This window comes from Phacochoerus africanus, chromosome 8, assembly GCF_016906955.1.
Source record: "Phacochoerus africanus isolate WHEZ1 chromosome 8, ROS_Pafr_v1, whole genome shotgun sequence".
Classification (NCBI taxonomy): domain Eukaryota; kingdom Metazoa; phylum Chordata; class Mammalia; order Artiodactyla; family Suidae; genus Phacochoerus; species Phacochoerus africanus.
Genome location: NC_062551.1, coordinates 14,570,441 through 14,589,523, shown reverse-complemented (window position 1 = coordinate 14,589,523; position 19,083 = coordinate 14,570,441). Strand labels below are relative to the sequence as shown.

General features: G+C 40.2%; 1 protein-coding gene across 2 annotated transcripts in view; it reads left to right on the top strand.

The window, feature by feature from the left end:
• The window catches only part of AP1G1 (adaptor related protein complex 1 subunit gamma 1), an 89,978-nt gene extending 72,147 nt beyond the window's left edge, over positions 1 to 17,831 (top strand). For both annotated transcript variants that reach the window (XM_047788945.1, XM_047788946.1), the window contains 6 exons: positions 1,074 to 1,215; positions 1,406 to 1,532; positions 7,918 to 8,025; positions 8,146 to 8,306; positions 12,069 to 12,167; positions 13,679 to 17,831. In XM_047788945.1, coding sequence (XP_047644901.1) covers positions 1,074 to 1,215; positions 1,406 to 1,532; positions 7,918 to 8,025; positions 8,146 to 8,306; positions 12,069 to 12,167; positions 13,679 to 13,780 — 739 coding nt within the window. In that variant the 3' untranslated portion in view covers positions 13,781 to 17,831. The remainder of the gene's footprint in view (positions 1 to 1,073; positions 1,216 to 1,405; positions 1,533 to 7,917; positions 8,026 to 8,145; positions 8,307 to 12,068; positions 12,168 to 13,678) is intronic.
• Positions 17,832 to 19,083: the final 1,252 nt, after the last annotated feature.

Genomic DNA, 19,083 nt, shown 5'->3' with positions numbered 1-19,083 from the left:
CCTAGCCTCTGAAGAAATAAGTGAATTACGTTTTTTCATTTCCCTTCTCCCCCTTCTTTTAATGTGGAAAGTTTGCCTCATTTTCCATTTTATTTATTTATTATTTTATTTTATTTTATTTTGTTGTTGTTGTTGTTGCTATTTCTTGGGCCGATCCCGCGGCATATGGAGGTTCCCAGGCTAGGGGTTGCATTGGAGCTGTAGCCACCGGCCTACGCCAGAGCCACAGCAACGCGGGATCCGAGCCGCGTCTGCAACCTACACCACAGTTCACAGCAACGCCGGATCGTTAACCCACTGAGCAAGGGCAGGGACCGAACCCGCAACCTCATGGTTCCTAGTCAGATTCGTTAACCACTGCACCACGACGGGAACTCCTCATTTTCCATTTTATTTGGTGAAGAAGTAGGAGTTGTTTTTTCTCAAGAGAATCTCATTCATATACCATTACTATTAATATTTTGATGTGTCACCTTTTTTTTTTTTTTTTTTAGGACCGCACCTGTGGCATAGGGAGGTTCCCACGCTAGGGGGTTGAATCAAAGCTGCAGCTGCCAGCCTACACCACAGCCACAGCAACTCTGCATCCCAGCCACGTCTGCGACCTAACACAGCTCACGGCAATGCCAGATCCCTAATGGCAGTGAACAAGGCTATGGATCAGACCCATGTCCTCATGGATCCTAGTCTAGTTTGTTACTGCTGAGCCACAGTGGGAACTCCTGGTGTGTGTTATCTTTTTCTCACCCTACTTTTATGTAGTATCTGACTTGAAGCTGCTAATACCTACTTACTTACATTTCTTTCATTCCAGTTTCTATCTCACTGAGAAATCCCAGTCTCTGGGGATTTAGGTGAACAGTTTGTTCAGTCAAGGTTTCTTGCCTGCCCTTAATCCAGCCAGGAATTTAGGTCATGTATTCTTATAATCCAGCTTCTATTTTAGTGTATGTGTTGGAAAGTGGGGAGGGGCTGTGTCTCTCCATGTTTGGCTCCAGTATAGTTACACTGATTATTTTGGGTGGGGGATCCAGTTTAACTGCCTAGAATTTAACCACTTCAGATTATTCCAGGTCTGCCCTGCTTGAGAGAATGCCTGTTATGGAAAAAGTGACCACAAATGGCCCTACTGAGATTGTGCAGACAAACGGAGAGACAGAACCAGCTCCTCTAGAGACCAAACCACCACCCTCTGGGCCACAGCCCACCAGCCAGGTAGCTTTTTGCTTGCTTATCTGGGGATCCTCATGATCATAGTTTCCTCAGAACCTGTCTCTTAGCTGATTCCCTTCAATGTTCCTGGATTGATTGATTGTTCTCTTCCTTATTTTTAAGCATTGAAAGGGCTTTGCATTAGATACAGATTAGATAGTAACTAATGGATGAGTCTTATTTCCTTGTTTAGGCCAATGATTTATTGGATTTGTTGGGAGGAAATGATATAACACCTGTTATTCCAACTGCACCTACAAGCAAACCAGCTTCTGCTGGTGGAGAACTTCTTGATTTGCTGGGAGACATCAACCTTACAGGTGAGACAAGATTAGAGCTAGAGCTTTTTCCTGCTTGGCGAGGTATATGGACCTCAGGGCAACACTGCACTGAGCATAGACTTTCTAGCACAGGAAACAATTGAAGATAGGAGAGGCTAAGTGAAAAGCAAGAATCTTCACAATATCTGGTATATTAGTTGCTACGCTAATGCTCTAGAGATAATTTGTAGGGTTTCCTTAAAGTCTGCTTTTTAATTTTTTGGAGAATATATTACTCATAGTATTTTAAGATAGAAAGGACTGTCTCAGGCTAGAAAAGAAATATGTCCCAAGAAATACATCACTTTTTTCTAGATTTCTGTCTACTCCTGGTTAGTTTTCAAGAGCTTTGGCTATTGGTGGAGAGTGGAGAGATAATTAACCCATTTTTCTCCCTCTCTCTCTTCCTCTCTGTCTCTCTGGTATTAAAGCAATGGAAGGAGAAAATCGTCCATGATTATAATATTCAAAATAACTTTTCATTGGAGAGTATCTTTTCTTTGTTTATATATAGTAGATATTTGTAATTAATGTGTTCAGAGACACTGTGAACATGATTCAGGAGAGACAAAAATCTCTAGCATATACTTTCTTTCTGGAGTGACTTCTTTAAAAGTATAGTGAGAGTAATAACACATTCCTGTTGTGGCTCAGCGGTAATGAACTCGGCTAGTATCCATGAAGATGCAAGTTCAATCCCTGGCCTTAAGTAGGAAACAGCTAAAGGATAAGAATGTTGAGCACTCATCTAGACTGGCTTTCACAGACTGAACAGTTTTTTCCTAACACAGCAGTCTCCCAGAGCTTATGGTTTATGTTTATGTCTTAACAGTATTCCAGAATGTTACTTGTCATATGCTTACAGTCATTCATTCACAAATAGTCAATTTCAAGTCCTCAGATGCCAGAGCTATCCTGGATATATGGAAAAGCAAAAAAATACCCCATGGTTAAAACATGATAGGCTTTACTTAGTAACATATTAGCATTTCCATGTTAGTACATAATCTTCACAATTATAATTTTATTTATATTTATTTATTTATTTATTGTTTTTTTGCCTTTTCTAGGGCCACTCCTGTGGCATATGGAGGTTCCCAGGCTAGGGGTCATATCTGAGCTACAACTGCCAGCCTACACCACAGCCACAGCAACGTGGGATCTGAGCTGCGTCTGCGACCTACACCACAGCTCACAGCAACGCTGGATGCTTAACCCACTGAACAAGGCCAGGGATCAAACCCTCAACCTCATGGTTCCTAGTCAGATTCGTTAACTACTGTGCCACAATGGAAACTCCCACAATTATAATTTTAAGTGGTTGTCTAATATTTCATTAAGAAGTTTGTACCCTTCTTTACCGAGTTCCTTGCTATTGGGCATTTTGTTTGTTTCTAGATTTCTCTTATAACTAATGACTCAATAGATACCATCATTAGGCTTAATCTTTCTGATTCTGATTAAAATAAGAATGATAAATACTGGAGTTCCCATCGTGGCTCAGTGGTTAACGAATCCAAATAAGAACCATGAGGTTGTGGGTTCAATCCCTGGCCTTGCTCAGTGGGTTAAGGATACGGTGTTGCCATCATCTGTGGTGTAGGTTGCAGACACGGCTCGGATCCTGCATTGCTGTGGTGTAGGCTGGCGGCTACAGCTCCGATTAGACCCCTAACCTGGGAACCTCTATATGCCGCGGGGGCAGCCCTGAAAAACAAGAAAAGAAAAAAGAAGAATGACAAATACTTATTATAGAGTATTTGTGAGGAACGATGACTTAGTGCATATGTGGCACATAGTAGGTACTTGGTAAATGTTATTTATTTTGTCCTTGGTGTATATGCCCACGATTTTCACTATATGGTTCTAAATATTATATATTGCTTTTTTTTTTTTTTTGCTTTTTAGGGCTACACCCACGGCCTATGGAAGTTCCCAAGCTAGAGGTCAAATTGGAGCTGCAGCTGCCAGCCACAGCCACATCCATGGCAATGCCAGATCTGAGCCGTGTCTGCGACCTACACTGCAGCTCACAGCAACACTGGATCTTTAACCCATAGAACAAGGTCAGGGGGTTGAACTCGCATCCTCATGGATACTAGTTGAGTTCATTACCACAGAGCCACAACAGGAACTCCTATATTACCACTTTTAAGATACCCTAATGGGTAACAGACTGGTCCTATCATTTTGTTCATTTTTATTTTTTCAGTCACAGGGAATGTCTTATATTTATCCATGTTTGCATTATGCATGGATTTCCCTTTTGCACACTCCTTTTGTATCCTTTAATTCATTTATCATGAGGTCTTTTTTAAAGAATTTTATTGTGGTTGATTTACACTGTTCTGTCAATTTCTGCTATACAGCAGTGTCACCCAGTCATATATCTCTCTACACACTGTCTTTCTCATATTATCTTTCATTATGTTCTATCACAAGTGATTGGACATAGTTTTCTCTGCTATCTCATGATAGCAGGACTATCCTGAGATCTTCTTTCTTTTTCTCTTTTTCGGGGTTGGGGGATGGTTCTCTATGGCATATGGAGTTCCTGGAGCAAGGGATCAGATCCAAGGTAAAGTTGTGACCTACGCCACAATTGCTATAACACTGGATCTTTTAACCCACTGTTCTGGGTGGGGATTGAAATTGTGTCTTTGGTGCTTCAAAGATGCCATTGATCTCTTTGCACCACAGCGGGAACTCCTTTTTTTTTTTTCTTACCTTCTTTTTTTTCTAGTGTTATATGACAAAGTAAAATGTTAAAAAGCCTAGATTTTTCTTCCATATTCATAATGTTTTAAACACGTTTTTCCATTTTCTTTCCTTTTTTTTTTTTTCTTTCTGCTTTTTAGGGCCATACCCATGGCATATAGAGGTTTCCAGGCCAGGGGTCATATTGGAGCTGCCCTTGCATTTTTATGAAGCTGATGCAATACCTACTGTGCCCTTATATTTTTAAGTAAAAATTTTGAGTTCTAAATTCTCTAAGCCATCATTATAGTTATATCCTAATGCATAGTAGAAATTAGGAAATAAATTTAGATGTGCTTTTAGAGAAATGGAGCAATGAGTTTTCCTGTCTGTGTCTTGGGTAGCCTGTGGTTTCCCATGGGAACACATTTCTAAATTGCTTTGAAAATGGAAAATGTGGGGAAATTACTACATTAGGTTTATAAAAACTAGTATAACTATTTGAATGTTTCTTTATATTCTTCATTGGTGATCTATTTGACTGCATATCCTGAGGTGTTTGTTCACATTTGTTTTAGCTCCTGTGCTTTGCTTAGCCATTTGTATTTCTACCTCTTGGTAATTTTTAGTATGTCATTTTTTCCCCCTAAGTTTACTTGGACATTTTTTGAAAGCTAATTCAGCCTTTCTCTGTTTCATTTTGTTAGTGCTTTTGAAAATGGTGTAATTCAGTTAATTTCATAAATAGTTTGAATCTCCTTAAGCATAAAATGCATTCTCCTTTGTTGAATTTTCTTTTGCCTCTTCTCAGAATCTTGTTTTCTGTCACTTTATGGTTATATTGTATTACTTGCCTTCCTTAACTTGTTCTTATTTGGGAAGATCAAGTAAAAATGGTAGTCTGGTGATTTCTTTTCCCCATTCCTTATGTACTTCCCCTCATCTCCTTCAAGCTTGATCCCAGAGGTAACTACTCACTATCCTAAAACAGTGTTGGCTTTGGTGTTTCTCCCATTCCTGTGTGTTTCTAGAATGAAACAGTGTGTAATATTGTTTTGCCATTTTTTTGCCTTTTTAGAATTCATATCCAACCAAATGTGTACTTTTGTACCTTTTTTGCTAAACATCGTATTTTTGAATAATCCATGTTATGTGTATTTCTAGTGCATTCATACTTTTACTGTTGTTTGTGTATGTATAGGATTTTGTCAATGCACCACGATATACTTACCTGTTATCTTTTTCTTTAACTTAAAACATTTTTTACTTTTTATTTTGTTAATTGAAATGTTGATTTACAATGTTGTGTTAGTTTCTGGTGTACAGCAAAATGATTCAGTTGTAAGCTTTTTCATATTCTTTTCTGTTATGGTTTATTATAGGATATTGAGTATAGTTCTCTGTGCTGTACAGTCCGACTTTGTTGTTTATTTTGTATATAGTAGTTTGTATCTGCTAATCCCAAACTCTTAATTTATCTTTCCCTCACCCCCTTCCGCTTTGGTAAGCACAAGCTTGTTGTCTGTGTCTGTAAGTCTGTTTCATAAATAAGTTCATTTGTGTCATATTTTAGATTCCACATGTAAGTGATGTTATTTGTCTTCCTCTTTCTGACATACTTCACCTAGCATAATAATCTATAGGTCTATCCATGTTGCTGCAGATGGCGTTATTTCACTCTTTTTTATGGCTGAGTAGTATTCTAATATATCACATCTTCTTTATCCATTCATCTGTTGATGGACATTTAGGTTGCTTCTATGTCTTGGCTATTGTAAATAGTTATCCCATGAATATTGGGGTGCATGTGTCTTTTTTTGAATTATACTTTTGTCTGGATATATGCCCAGGAGTGGGATTGCTGGATCATGTGGCAACTGTATTTTAGTTTTTTAGAGAACCTCTATCCTGCTTTCTATAGTGGCTGCACCAGTTTACATTCCCACCAACAGTATAGGAGGGCTTCCTTTTCTCCACACCCTCTCCAGCAGTTTTTTAGACTTTTTAATGGTGGCCATTCTGACTGTTGTGAGATGCTACCTCGTTGTAGTTTTGATTTGCATTTCTCTAATAACTAGCAATGTTGAGCATCTTTTCATGTGCCTTTTGGCCATCTGTATGTCTTCTTTGGAGAAATGTTTACTTAGGTCTTCTGCCCATTTTTTGAGTGGGTTGTTTTTTTCCTTATTGAATTGTTTGAGTTTCTTTGTACCTCTTGGAAATTAAGCCCTTGTCAATCACATTGTTTTGGAAATATTTTCTTCCAGTACAGAGTTTTGTTTTTGTTTTTTGTTTTGTTTTCTTTTTTCTCTTTGTTTTGTTTATGGTTTTTCTTTGCTATACAACCCATTATCTTGATGATGGACCTTTTGATTATTTCTAGCATTAATTGTTAGAAATGATCTTGCAGAGTTCCTGCTGTGATGGATGGGTTAATGATCCAGCATTGTCTCTGTTGTGGTGCGGGTTCCATCCCCGCCCTGGCGCAGTGGATTAAGGATCTGGCATTGCCCAGGAGCTTTCATATACCACAGGTGCAGCCGAAAAAAAAAAAAAAGAAATTATCTTGTTTGGCACACTTTTTGTACATGTCTCCCTGTGTATATATGCAAGGATAAAATCAAAAGCATTCCTAAGAAAGCAGTGGTTCTCAACTGAGATTTTTGCCCATGAGGGGCTGGCAGTGTATGAAGGTGTTTTTGCTTGTCAGAACTGGGAGCATGCCAGCACTGCTGTTAAGCATGCTATAGTGCACACGAAAGCCCCTACAGCAAAGACTTACCTAGTCTGAAATTTCATTAGTTTTAAGGTTGGGAACCTTTAGTTTAAAGGTTATACTCAGGTTCATCTCTCCTGATGCCAAATTGTTCCTTGCTTGTACCAGTTTGTGTCCCTATGGCAGAGGTTATAAGTCCCCATTGCTCCGTATTCTCTACCAGTGTCTAGTGTTACCAGACATTGAAAAGTTCACCGTTCTGGAGGATATGAAGTAGTATCTCATTGTGATTTTGATTTCATGTCCCTAATTACTCTTAAGATTGAGTATCTCGTTCATAAGATTGCCTTTTCATTCAGATTCCTTCTTCGAGTTGCTTGTTCATCTTTCTTACTCTTGAGTCCCTTTTGTGACTCAGCGATAACCAACCTGAGCCTGACTAGTACCCATGAAGATGAGGGTTCGATCCCTGGCCTTGCTCAGTGGGTTAAGAATCCGGCGTTGTCGTGAGCTGTGATGTAGGTTGCAGACACAGCTCGGATCTGGCTTTCCTGTGGTGTAGGCCAGCAGCTATAGCTCCGATCCAACCCCTGGCCTGGTAACTTCCATATGCCACAGATGCGCCCTAAAAAGCAGAAAGAAAAAAAAAGACGATCAATAAATACAACTGAGTTACCTTTTTTCTTTATTGATTTGTGGAAGATATTTATAGCTCTGTATACTCATCTGGTTTTTTTGTAGCAGGCATTTTCTTCTGCCTTTGGTCTAGTTGTTTGTCTTTTTAACGAATAGAAGTTACTCATTTTTAAGTTTTTGAATTTTTAGTTCTTTCCCTTTATATAGTTTAAGCTTTTTGCATCTTGCTTCAGGCTCCTTCCATTAATTTGAGATATAATAGATTTCTTCTGTGTTTTCTTGGTGAGATTTGTCATGCTGGTTAAGATTGACTTAACTTTGGGCTGTTTCGTGTAGGTGCTCCATCTGCTGCTCCTGCCCCTGCTTCAGTCCCACAGATATCCCAGCCCCCCTTCTTGTTGGATGGGCTTTCCTCACAGCCTCTCTTCAATGACATCGCTACAGGTATGATTACTGGTGTTTATCATCATTAGAGCAATGAGAGGTCGCTACTGAAGAAAGGAAGTCATAATTTTGTAAGCATTAGGCAGACTCAAGTAGACTCATCTCCCTGTGCTTTTCCAGGCATCCCTTCCATCACAGCGTACAGTAAGAATGGCTTGAAGATAGAATTCACCTTTGAACGATCAAACACCAACCCCAGTGTCACAGTGATAACGATACAGGCCTCCAACAGCACAGAGCTGGACATGACAGACTTTGTCTTTCAGGCTGCAGTACCAAAGGTACTCTAATTTGTCTTCTTGGCCTTTATCCTTGGATTAAAGATTGGCTGATTATTTGTTATGCATTTGATAAGGGGTATATTTTAATGTTTAGAGATTAAATTTGCAGGCTAACTCAAGCTAGCAATAATGTGACTATTATGATTCATTGAAGCATGTCATTTTTAAGGAATACTTCTTGCTTGGTCATAAATATTCCTACAATTAGTATCATAGGATAAAGGAAGGACATTCTAATAGTAGTGAGAGAGCGAATTCTACAAGGTAGGTCGTTAATGCTCAGGGCATTGAGGATGGATTGGAGTGCAGCGATACAGTGGTAAAGACCTAAAAAACACTGTTCTAACATGGAATTAAAGTTAAAACAAGATGAGAGACTTGAAGTTCCCACTGTGGTACAGTGGATTAAGAATCCAACCACAGCAGCTCAGTTAGCTGCAGAGAGGCATGGGTTCAATCCACGGCCTAGTGCAGTGGGTTAAAAGATCTGGTGTTGCCATGCAGCTTGGATTCAGTCCCTGGCCTAGGAACTTCCATATGCCATGAGTGCAGCCTTTTTAAAAAAAAAAAAAATTTGGTCTCTTAGTAATATAAGTGACACACTCCTCCTTCATTACCATCTAGTTTACTTTTGATACAGCAACTACTTGTTTTTGTAAATTGAAGTTTTGTTTATACCGAATTGTAGTTTAAGGAATGTTTATGTCCATCGTTGAATAAGTTTTGAAAAGAAAAATTTTGGATGAGGAATGGGCACAATTTTTCTGTAAGAGATGAGATGTGGTAAACATTCTAGGCCATATGCTGACATAGTGCAAAACTGCCACGGGCAGTATATAAATAAAGGGGTGTGGCTCTGTTCCAACAAAACACTTGCAGGAACAGTTTCGGGTCATTCCTTCTTGGCCCATGGACCGTATTTTGCCAACCTCTGGGGGAGATTAAGCTAATCTGCTCTTTGCAGTGACGTGTGAAGTGTGACATACAAACAACACAGTTTTGGCCTTTTCTGTTTGCGGCTTCTTCTAACTTTTCTGCTTTCTTTACTTGCATTTTTTACAAGCCAGAATAATGTAGATGTTTTAGAAGCAGTAGAATGGTTTCAATACTAGTTGTGTGATGTTAAGCAAGTTCCTTAACCTCTATGCCTCAGTTTCTTCCACTGCAAAAAGTGTGTGTGTGTTTGGGGCGGGCGGGGGCAGGGCGTATCATCATTCTACTTCATAGAGTTTCTTTGAGGAATACATGGGTTTTGTGTGCCAGATACTGTTGTAAGCACTTTTTGTTTTTTCAGAGCTCAGTAAGTGTTAGCTGCCACAACTTAGGGCTTTACACGTACTTCCTTAGGCTGCTTTGCTAGCAACATACTGTCTCTGCTTTAAAGCATGGCCTTATTCTTGCTGCTGTACTATATAATGCCTATTTGCATATAATGATGTATTTTAAACTTCAAAGTGGCATATTTCATAGGTTTTACCAATACTGTTCTTTTTATTATTTCTGAAATTGAGGTACATTTTTATTTATTTATTTATTTTTATTTATTTATTTTTTGTCTTTTCAGAGCCACACCCACGGCATATAGAAGTTACCAGGCTAGGGGTTGAATTGGAGCTACAGCTGCCAGCCCACACCACAGCCACAGCAATGCCAGATCCAAGCCGAATCTGTGTTCTATGCCACAGCTCATGCCAATGTCAGACCACTGACCCACTAAGCAGAGCCAAGGATCAAACCTGCATCCTCATGGATCCTAGTTGGATTCATTTCCGCTGCAGCATGACGGGAACTCCCAAGGTGCATTTTAAAATTGATACCCTTGTCATGGTTTAATTGGCAGCATATTTTCTCAGTGGTGTATGTAATAATGGTGTTAATTACAATTTACGGCATTTTACATTTAACAAAATAAATGTAAATAAATGAATAATATTTTAGCTTAGATAATTTATCTTGACAGTGGAATTATGAGTAAGTCCCAACGTAATAAGTCTCTGCTTTGAGGTTCAATCTTTATTTATATTTATAATTTTTGGCCTTAAAGTCTTGGTAAGCCAGTGGTCCTCCCTCCCTCCTTTCCTCCCTCTCTTTTTCTCTCTCCCCTTTGTCCTTCTCCATTTTTTTTCTCCCTATATGTCCGTCTTTATCTCTCCCCCTCTTCTACTTTTCTTTTCTTTTTTTTTTTTAGGGCTGTACCCATGGCATATGGAAGTTCCCAGGCTAGGGGTCGAATTGAAGCTAAGCTGCTGGCGTACACCACAGCCACAGCAGGATCTGAGCTGTGTCTGCAACCTACACCACAGCTCATGGTAACACCAGATCCTTAACACACTGAGCGAGGCCAGGGATTGAACCTGTGTCCTCATGGGTACTAGTCAGGTTTATTTCCACTGAGTCATAACAGAAACTCCAAGAGAATTTTTTTTAAAACAGCTACATACACACTATATTGTGCCAACTGTGACTTACCTATCTTGCTCATAGCACTTTCATCCCTCGTCCCTGTAAACAAACAAACAAAATCCACCAGCGCTCAACAAAATATGGTATTTGGCTTTTCCAGGTCTTTTGCTACACAGGAGGGCTCTGCATGTAATTTTTCTTTTAGGGCTTTGTGTTGTAGATGTAGAGATCCTGATGTGTTCCACATACATATATGGACAAGCTGGCTCTTCCCAGCCTTTCACCTCTGTCATGTAGGAGTAATCCTTGACGTGTTCCAAATCATATAGGCTTTAGAAAACAAAGGTTTAGGTCTCTGATCCCAACAACCATCTAAATACACAAAAGCATAAAGGCCTGTAGTTGGTGACTGCTGTCTGGTTTACTGGTTTATTTATTTAGCTTTTTAGAGCCGCTCCTGTGGCATGTGGAGGTTGCTCTGTTCGACTCAGGCTAGGGTCTGATTGAAGCTGTAGCCACTGGCCTACACCACAGCCACAGCAACGCCAGATCTGAGCTGCGTCTGTGACCTACACCACAGCTCATAGCAATGCCGGATCCTTAACCCACCAAGCGAGGCCAGGGGCGGAACCCGCATCTTCATGGTCACTAGTCGGATTCGTTTTTGCTGTGCCACAGCAGAACTCCCTGGTTTACTATTTTTAGAAAGCTTTTCAGTAAATAACCAACAAGGACCTACTGTAGAGCACAGGGAACTATACTCAACTAATTTTTTTTTTCTTAGCCACAGGCCCCTGTCTTTTGTTTTTTTGTTTGTTTTGTTTTTTTAGCCTGCATAGTTGATCAGTTACTATTAAGTGAGGTTGCCTGAAAAAGAATTGCTCACCTTTTGAACAGTGATGAAAGGAAAGAGTACCAGAAAGGAAAGAGCAGCTCATTGCTAGAAACAATGGGGTTTTATAAATACCATAAAGTGGAGTTCCCTTCGTTGCTCAGTGGTTAATAAACCCTACGAGGATCCATGAGGATGTGGGTTTGATCCCTGGCCTGACTCAGTAGGTTAAGAATCTGGCATTGCTGTGGCTGTGGTGTAGGCTGGCAGGTGTAGCTCCAATTCAGCCTGTAGCCTTGGAACTTCCATATGCCGAGGGTGCAGCCCTAAGAAGAGGCAAAAAATAAATAAATACCATAAAGTGATCATCAGTCCACATGCTGTGAATTGCTGATATCTGGAAAACAAAGAGAATCTAGTAGTAGGTAAATCTGTTAACTGAACCATCATCTGAGTGTCTTTTTTATTTCCTGACGCTTCTGGCAAGTGTGTTCCTTTTTCTGAAGAGTGCCCTTTGTTCCCCTCAGACATTCCAGCTGCAGCTTCTGTCTCCTAGCAGCAGCATTGTCCCAGCGTTTAACACGGGGACCATCACCCAAGTCATTAAAGTTCTGAACCCACAGAAGGTGAGTAGCACATTTGAAGATGTTATCTAAGCAAAATGTAAGGATTTTCTGTGAAATAAAAATTGCTTTGTTTCTCTAGGTTTTTCTGACTCATAACAGAAAAGAAATCTATTAAAATGTCTGGTCTAACCTCCTTGTTCTTTTGTAGATAATAAATGAAGCCCAGACACCCTAAATGGTTTATCACCATCTTATTAAAATGCAGCTTTAAAATTGCTCTTTTTATAAACTTAAAGGTCTAGTTTTTTTGCAGGGGGCAGAGGCTCTTATACCTTTTAATCTTTGGGCAAGTTGTAGTCTGGGGTTAAGAGCGTTTGTGGAACCAGAAATCTTCATTTACTGCTATAATTATTAAGTGTGCATAGCAAAAGTAGAGACATTTTTAGTGAAGCAAACAAATGAAAAATAGCTCTAGCAACTAAAATTAAGTACCATTTTTATATCTTCTCAAGGAAGTCAGTTGACTCCACTTAATAGTAATCAATTGACTAGTTTTCAACAGTTTTCAGAAATGGCTCAGAGAATTTCTTTACCATGAAAGATTTCTAGCAGTGTCTCATAAAAGTGTGATTTCCTCCTCTTGGAACACTTTGCCTCTCTTCTGCTATTCGCTGTACTTTGAGCATCTGTGTGTAACACAAATACAAATTCCTTTGATAATCTGATATATAGAGTAAAAATTTTCTTAGTGTGTTAGTATTTGATATCTGCCACATAAAGTAAAAGTACTCATAATTGAGTTGTCTTAAAACTGCTGCTGTTCCCGTCATGGCTCAGCAGTTAACGAACCCGACTAGCATCTATGAGGATGCAGGTTCGATCCTTGGCCTCACTCAGTGGGTTAAGGATCTGGCGTTGCTGTGATCTGTGGTGTAGGTTGCAGATGTGGCTCGGATCTGGTGTTGCTGTGGCTCTGGCTTAGGCTGGCGGCTGCAGCTCCGATTGGCCCCTAGCCTGGGAACCTCCATATACCACAGGCGCACCCCTAAAAAGCCAGAAAACAAACAAGCAAAAACTACTGCTGTTATCACAGAGTAACTCTTTTTAAAAATTTTTTTCTTTTACTCCTTGGGAAGAAAACAAATTAGTGTTCACATTTACTATAGGTTTTACAGATAAAACAGCTAGGCTCTCTGAATGTAAAGCATAAGCTGAGTTTTTTTACCTGGTTTTTCTAGAAAATTAGATACAAGGGTTGAATCTCTGTGAAAAGCACTCAGCAAATGTGACTATGAAAATGCTTCCGAGTGGTTCTGTCCCGTTAATGCGGTTCTAGGATTGACGCCAACATTGTCTTGGAGATGCATTTGCTCTGCTTGACTGTATAACATTGGCAAATGGAGTATTAGATGGTTTTTTGTTGCTGTTGTTTGCCTTTGTGTCATTTTTAAGAGACAGTTCTGCTTTAAAATAATTTGTTTTCTCTAAGATTAGAAGTCTGTTTGTGCACTGTACAGATTCTAGAGATTTTATTTCAGTGTATAATTTTTTATTCTCTTTCCTTCTCACAGCAACAGCTACGAATGCGGATCAAGCTCACATATAATCACAAGGGCTCAGCAATGCAAGATCTAGCAGAAGTGAACAACTTTCCCCCTCAGTCCTGGCAATGAGGGTCCAGCACCATTCTCATTCTTATCCCACTCAATCAAAGGAACTCTGGGAAGGAGGTTGTGATCGCTGGCAAGTCCCCCCCAACTGTACCATGGGCATGAGGAGCAGAAGAGAACTGTTGAGGAGGATTTTCCTAAAGTTATTGCTGACCTTGAAGCATTGTTAAAGACTCATCTCCTCTCCTCCGCTGTCGAGGCCGGCTGCTTCTGGAGGCTACTTTGCACTCTTCCTCCTCTTCTCCTTTCTCCGCACTTCTCCGCTCTCCCCCATTTACAGCCAGAATCAACATTCCCTGGGCCCCTGAGGAAATCAGCAGCTGGTCTGGAGGAGAGGACTGGAATCCATGACAAGAAAACACTCACTCTGTCTCTGCAGCAAAGAGTTGCCCCTTCTTTCTACTGTGTTTCTCTGTGGACTGGGCAAGGTGGGGTATTTACTCCTCACTAGCTGGGTTACCATCTTCAGGCGCTTTTTACATCTGGCATTCAGAAAATGGAAGTGTAACAGTGGACATTAGGGAGCCCTGCCTTTTTCTATTGGTTCCCCCTAATGTTTGAAAGAGGCATAAGGCTCCTGGTAGCCTTTTCTGTGCATTGCTGTATACACACAGACACACACATGTATGTATGTTTGTTACCAAGAACTGGTCATACCTTGAGAGGTTATTTGTAAACACTGGACAGATGCAGTTAAAAAGAGCTTTTGTTGAGATTTGGCATGAAGGATATGGTGCTCTATTTGTAATAGAAACTTCCAAGGCTCTTCCAGCTCCCCTTTCTCTCCATTCTTTAGCTGTAGTCATGAGTACTCTCCATGATTTTCAAAATTGATTCCCCTTAAAGTGCAAAGCAGATAACTTCTAAGAGATATATATTAATAGTTATTGATGCCCTTATTCCTACCACAAATTTTAAAGTTTTTCCTAAACCCATAACTTGCCTGATGAACTATGGTAAATGGGTGGAAATAGGAGTTTGCCACTTTTAAAGTACAGACTCCTTAACAAAAGCACCTTTCCCAAAAGAAGAGCGAGTATCAGACTCGCTCCGGAGCATTTTGGAGTCATCTTCTCCATCACTCCAAACCTCCCGTTTTATTTCCCGAGCCTGGCTTGGACCTTGGCATTCCGTTTGAACTCCTTCTTCTAACTGGAACATTTGTGTTGTATCTGTAACACTGGCACTGAAATAAAGACCACACGGTTAAAGAAATCTTTCCTATATCGTACTTTATGGTGTTGGAATGAAGCCTTGTAGCTTCCTTGCCCCCCTGTCAGAGGAAGTCTTACGGACACCATAGGGTAGGAGTATCCTTTCCTGAGTCTGAGAAATTGGTTTCTTCAGAGAGGCCAGTCTCATGAATATCTCCATCGAAGCCTTGAGGTCTGGAGCTTTTTATTTAAACTAGTGAGAATGCTGAGTGCTTTTTGAAAGGCCCCTCCTGCTATCAAATCTTAACACTGAGTTGCTGGAATGAGGTAAGCACGTGTAGTGGCACGTGTTGAATGGACTGTATCTGTTCAAGTGCACAGGCGCCACATACTAAAGACAAGGAAAAGTCAGGCCCACCTCTCTCTTCAAACGTTTGCCGTCGTTACTGTATCGAGTACAGTAAGAACTACTTTGGCTTTGGTCTTAAACCCGGGTACAAATATCCATTCCCCCCTCCCCCCATTTCACCAAGCCTTTACTTAAAATTTGCAGTGTCTTGTCACATCTAGCTCTGTATCAGATGCTAGGCGTTTCCTAACATTTGACAAGCTGGAGTTGAACTAAAGGCTCTAAAGGGGGAACTTTCTGGTCTGATTTTAGTATGTAAGATTTGCTAGAACTTATTCTACTGGGTAAATGGTTAACTGAGTCAAGAAAAGGATATTATTTTGTGCATAGTTTTCAGTAAAGTGTGAACTTGTGTATATTTCAGACAATTGCTGTGCCTGGGCAATGAAAAACAGCCTTTAAAGATGTCTTTGCAGACTGTTTTCATTGGATGGATACTTAATGCTGTGAAATGTGATAGGATTAACATAATATTGGTGGATTTCTTGAATAGAGTTTGTCTAACATTCCTCTTTGTGGTCGAGGCTTGATTTTCTCTCTCACGTTTATAGTTAAGCAGCTCAAGTTTCTTTAGTTGAACTGAGTCGATTCTCAGAAACCTGCTGAAGATCATGCTGTAAGACAGTTCGAGCTAATGGGGCTGGAAGGGTCTACGCTAGGAATAAAATGTCTCCCTGGGTGATAGTAGTTTCGAGGGGAAGTTATGGGACCACCCATAGCTTTGTCTAGACAGTGTAGAAACCACAGCCTTAACGCGAAGGGTGCCGTGTAGAATATTATTCCAGAGAGTGAACCTGAGCGCCAGCCATATCGAAGGTCTAGCAGCCAGATAACTGCCTAGGATATTGATGGTTGTGAAGACTGTTTCAAATGATGAGATCTTTGAAAGCTTCAGCGTGCCTTAGTTTCTAGGATCAGAATTTGTTCTCCTCTCACTTGGCCTTGCTGCTAAAGGAGAAATCTCTTAATTTCTACGAATACTGGCACATTTCAGTAATTTCTTTCCCGAGTATAACCATTCAAGGGGGAGCACATTTGGAAAGATTTACATCGTCAGAGCCATTGTGAGGGAAGGGTGATTTCTGTGGCTGTTTTAATAACTCCAGGGTGATAAGCCGTGAGCCTACACTTACTTGGACAATTTCACATGCACTTTTACCTCATTTTCCCCCTCTTCCAAAGTAGTTTGTATCCTCTGCTCCCTCTCCACCCCCACAGTAATCCTAAGGGAGAATTCGTCTAAGTAATCTCAAGGAACTGTAGGAAGGGTGCTCTCCCCGAGAGCGCTCCCGCAGTGCTCCGGTGCTGATACCTTGAGCTGATTTGGACAGTCGTGGAATGTTTCATGCTGTGTATAGTGATCATCTGTTCATTTTAAGGTCTTTCTCATTTAAGGAGACATTCCTCAGTGTGACATTGGGAGGGGATTCTTCCCTCTTGCTGGGTTAAAAGATGTGGTTTGTACCCCTTGTTTGTCCCATTTATATATAGGAAAACTGTCCAGCACTAACGGTTTGAGTATCTCCACCTAATACATGACATACTTTACGTTTTTATGTTCTTCTAGAAGAAGTTGGAAGTGAGGGGGATGCTGTTATTTAGGTGCAACTTCATCATCTTCTGCGTTGGACAACATTTGGGCCATGAGAACTAGGGGAAGGGAAGTTTGAATGTGTATATGTATGTTTTTCTAGTGAATGTATTTTATCCGCATTGTTTTAAACAGAGCGCTAAAAGTGGGTATTCATGACCTTCGTGGTTGGCGAAGAGGGGTACTCATGAGTGCCTGTGTACTCATGAGTTTGGGAATGAGGAGGATCACTGAAGAGAGAATTGCTCACAAAGTCCTGAAGTTAACACTTTGACCAGCTGTGGCTCAGGAGGGTGGGGCTGCTTGTAAAGCTGGAAGAGAATAACTCTTTTTCAAGCAATAGCAGTGAGTGGGGTTCCAGGACCTGGAACACTTAAACAGAAGAAAAAGCTGAAGCAGCTTGCACAGTTGCTTCACAAACGTCCATGAGGCTGATTCTGGCTTCAAGATGGAGCATTGGAGTTGTTTTTTGTTTTTGTTTTTGGAATCTGCTGTTGCGCTTTGTGTGTTTCGTTTTCGTTTTCTATTGGGGGGCCTCATGGGAAAGAGCTTCTGAATTCTTTCCTTTGTGAACCCCCAGTGTGTCCCTGTATAGGCCCTTTTCTTTCATAATGTTGTAAGTTACATTTTCATTAAGCCCCATCACATCTTCTTTACTGTAAAAATATTAAAAGGCTGTTTCCACCTGGGACGGCTAATGAAGTTCTAATTATTGCAGACATATTTTTGAGATGTAAAAAAAAATTACAATTAAATGATAAGTCTTAGAGGCGAGTGAGGAATAAAATGGATGTAAACATTTACATGGGATGCATTAGAATTCTGCTGTGTATTGTCTTTTGGTTGAAACAAATTATGAACAGTGACTAATAATAAAAAGTCAATACTCAATGATTTAAATTTTGCTTCCTCGCTTCTTACAAGTGCATTAGAGAAGCCTTGGATGAGTTCTTATTTCAGAGCTTTGAGCTAAACTTACCCATTAATCTTCCTTTTACACAGAAATCTCACTGAGTGGAATTTGAACAAATTAAAAAAACTTGTAGTTACAGACAGTGAACAAGAGCACTTGGAAAATTTAACTGGTGAGTGTTTCCATGCTGATCTTTTCCACATGGGTGAATTCTCAAAACACGGCAGAGAAATCATGTCAAGATGAAATGTATATTAGGGGTGCTCATGGGAATTTTAGTTATAAGCTTCCTTTTGTGACTCGCTAAGGTTTATCTGTCATGAGGAAGAGAAAGGCTTGATCAGCTCAAATGAACTCTGTTTCATGATCTAGTTTATATGAACTCCTCCATAGAAGTGAGAATGGTTGGAATTTGGAAGCTTTAGGTGTTCTATTACCCAGATGATCTCTGACAGTCCCTTCATCGAATAGGGGGAGATGTGATAGTCTCCTACCTGAAAAGAAGCAAGTAGGCCTTGGCAATTATCTAGTTTATGCAGAAGTGCCCTTGGGTGCTGTTTGATAAGGACATTTCTATAATCTTTCCTTATATGCGGCATAGTTAAAATTTATCTTTGTTTCTAATATTAAATTGATGTGACACCTTCATCTCCATGTAATGAGATGAAAATATAAAAGCTATGATAGAAAAGGTAGGCCAGTAATAGACTCTAGACATTTACTTAACAATACAATGAATACTGCTCAGATTTCAACTTCCATCCAAAAAAGTAATTTTTGATCACTTCTAAGAGTTTTTCATGCTATTTCCTTCCCTAGTTCAGTTGCCCCCACAATCAAAAAATATTAAAGTGTCCAAGGAAAAAAATTCCTTCAGACCTACAAGGCAGGCAGATACAAAGCTGTTTATTTGAAACTATAAGGGATATCTAAATCTGTTCAACCTGTGATAGAAATAACAAAGGATTGAGGCCTAAAGATGACCTGTGATCATCGACAGAGCGGGAACGAGCTATAAATATGTCAACATAGTAAATGCTCGGCATCTCTCCCAACTCTCCATCTCCAGGCCTTCTTTCCATTTTGTAGTGAGAATTAGGAAAAGCTGGGATAGGTGTGTGTGTGTGTGTGTGTGTGTGTCCCCGCTCCTCCCCAGCCCCTTCCAGGTGGAGAGAGAGCGCTATGCTCTCCTGCTTGTCAGAAGGTTACAGCAAGGAAGGAGTCTGAGGACTTCTCTGT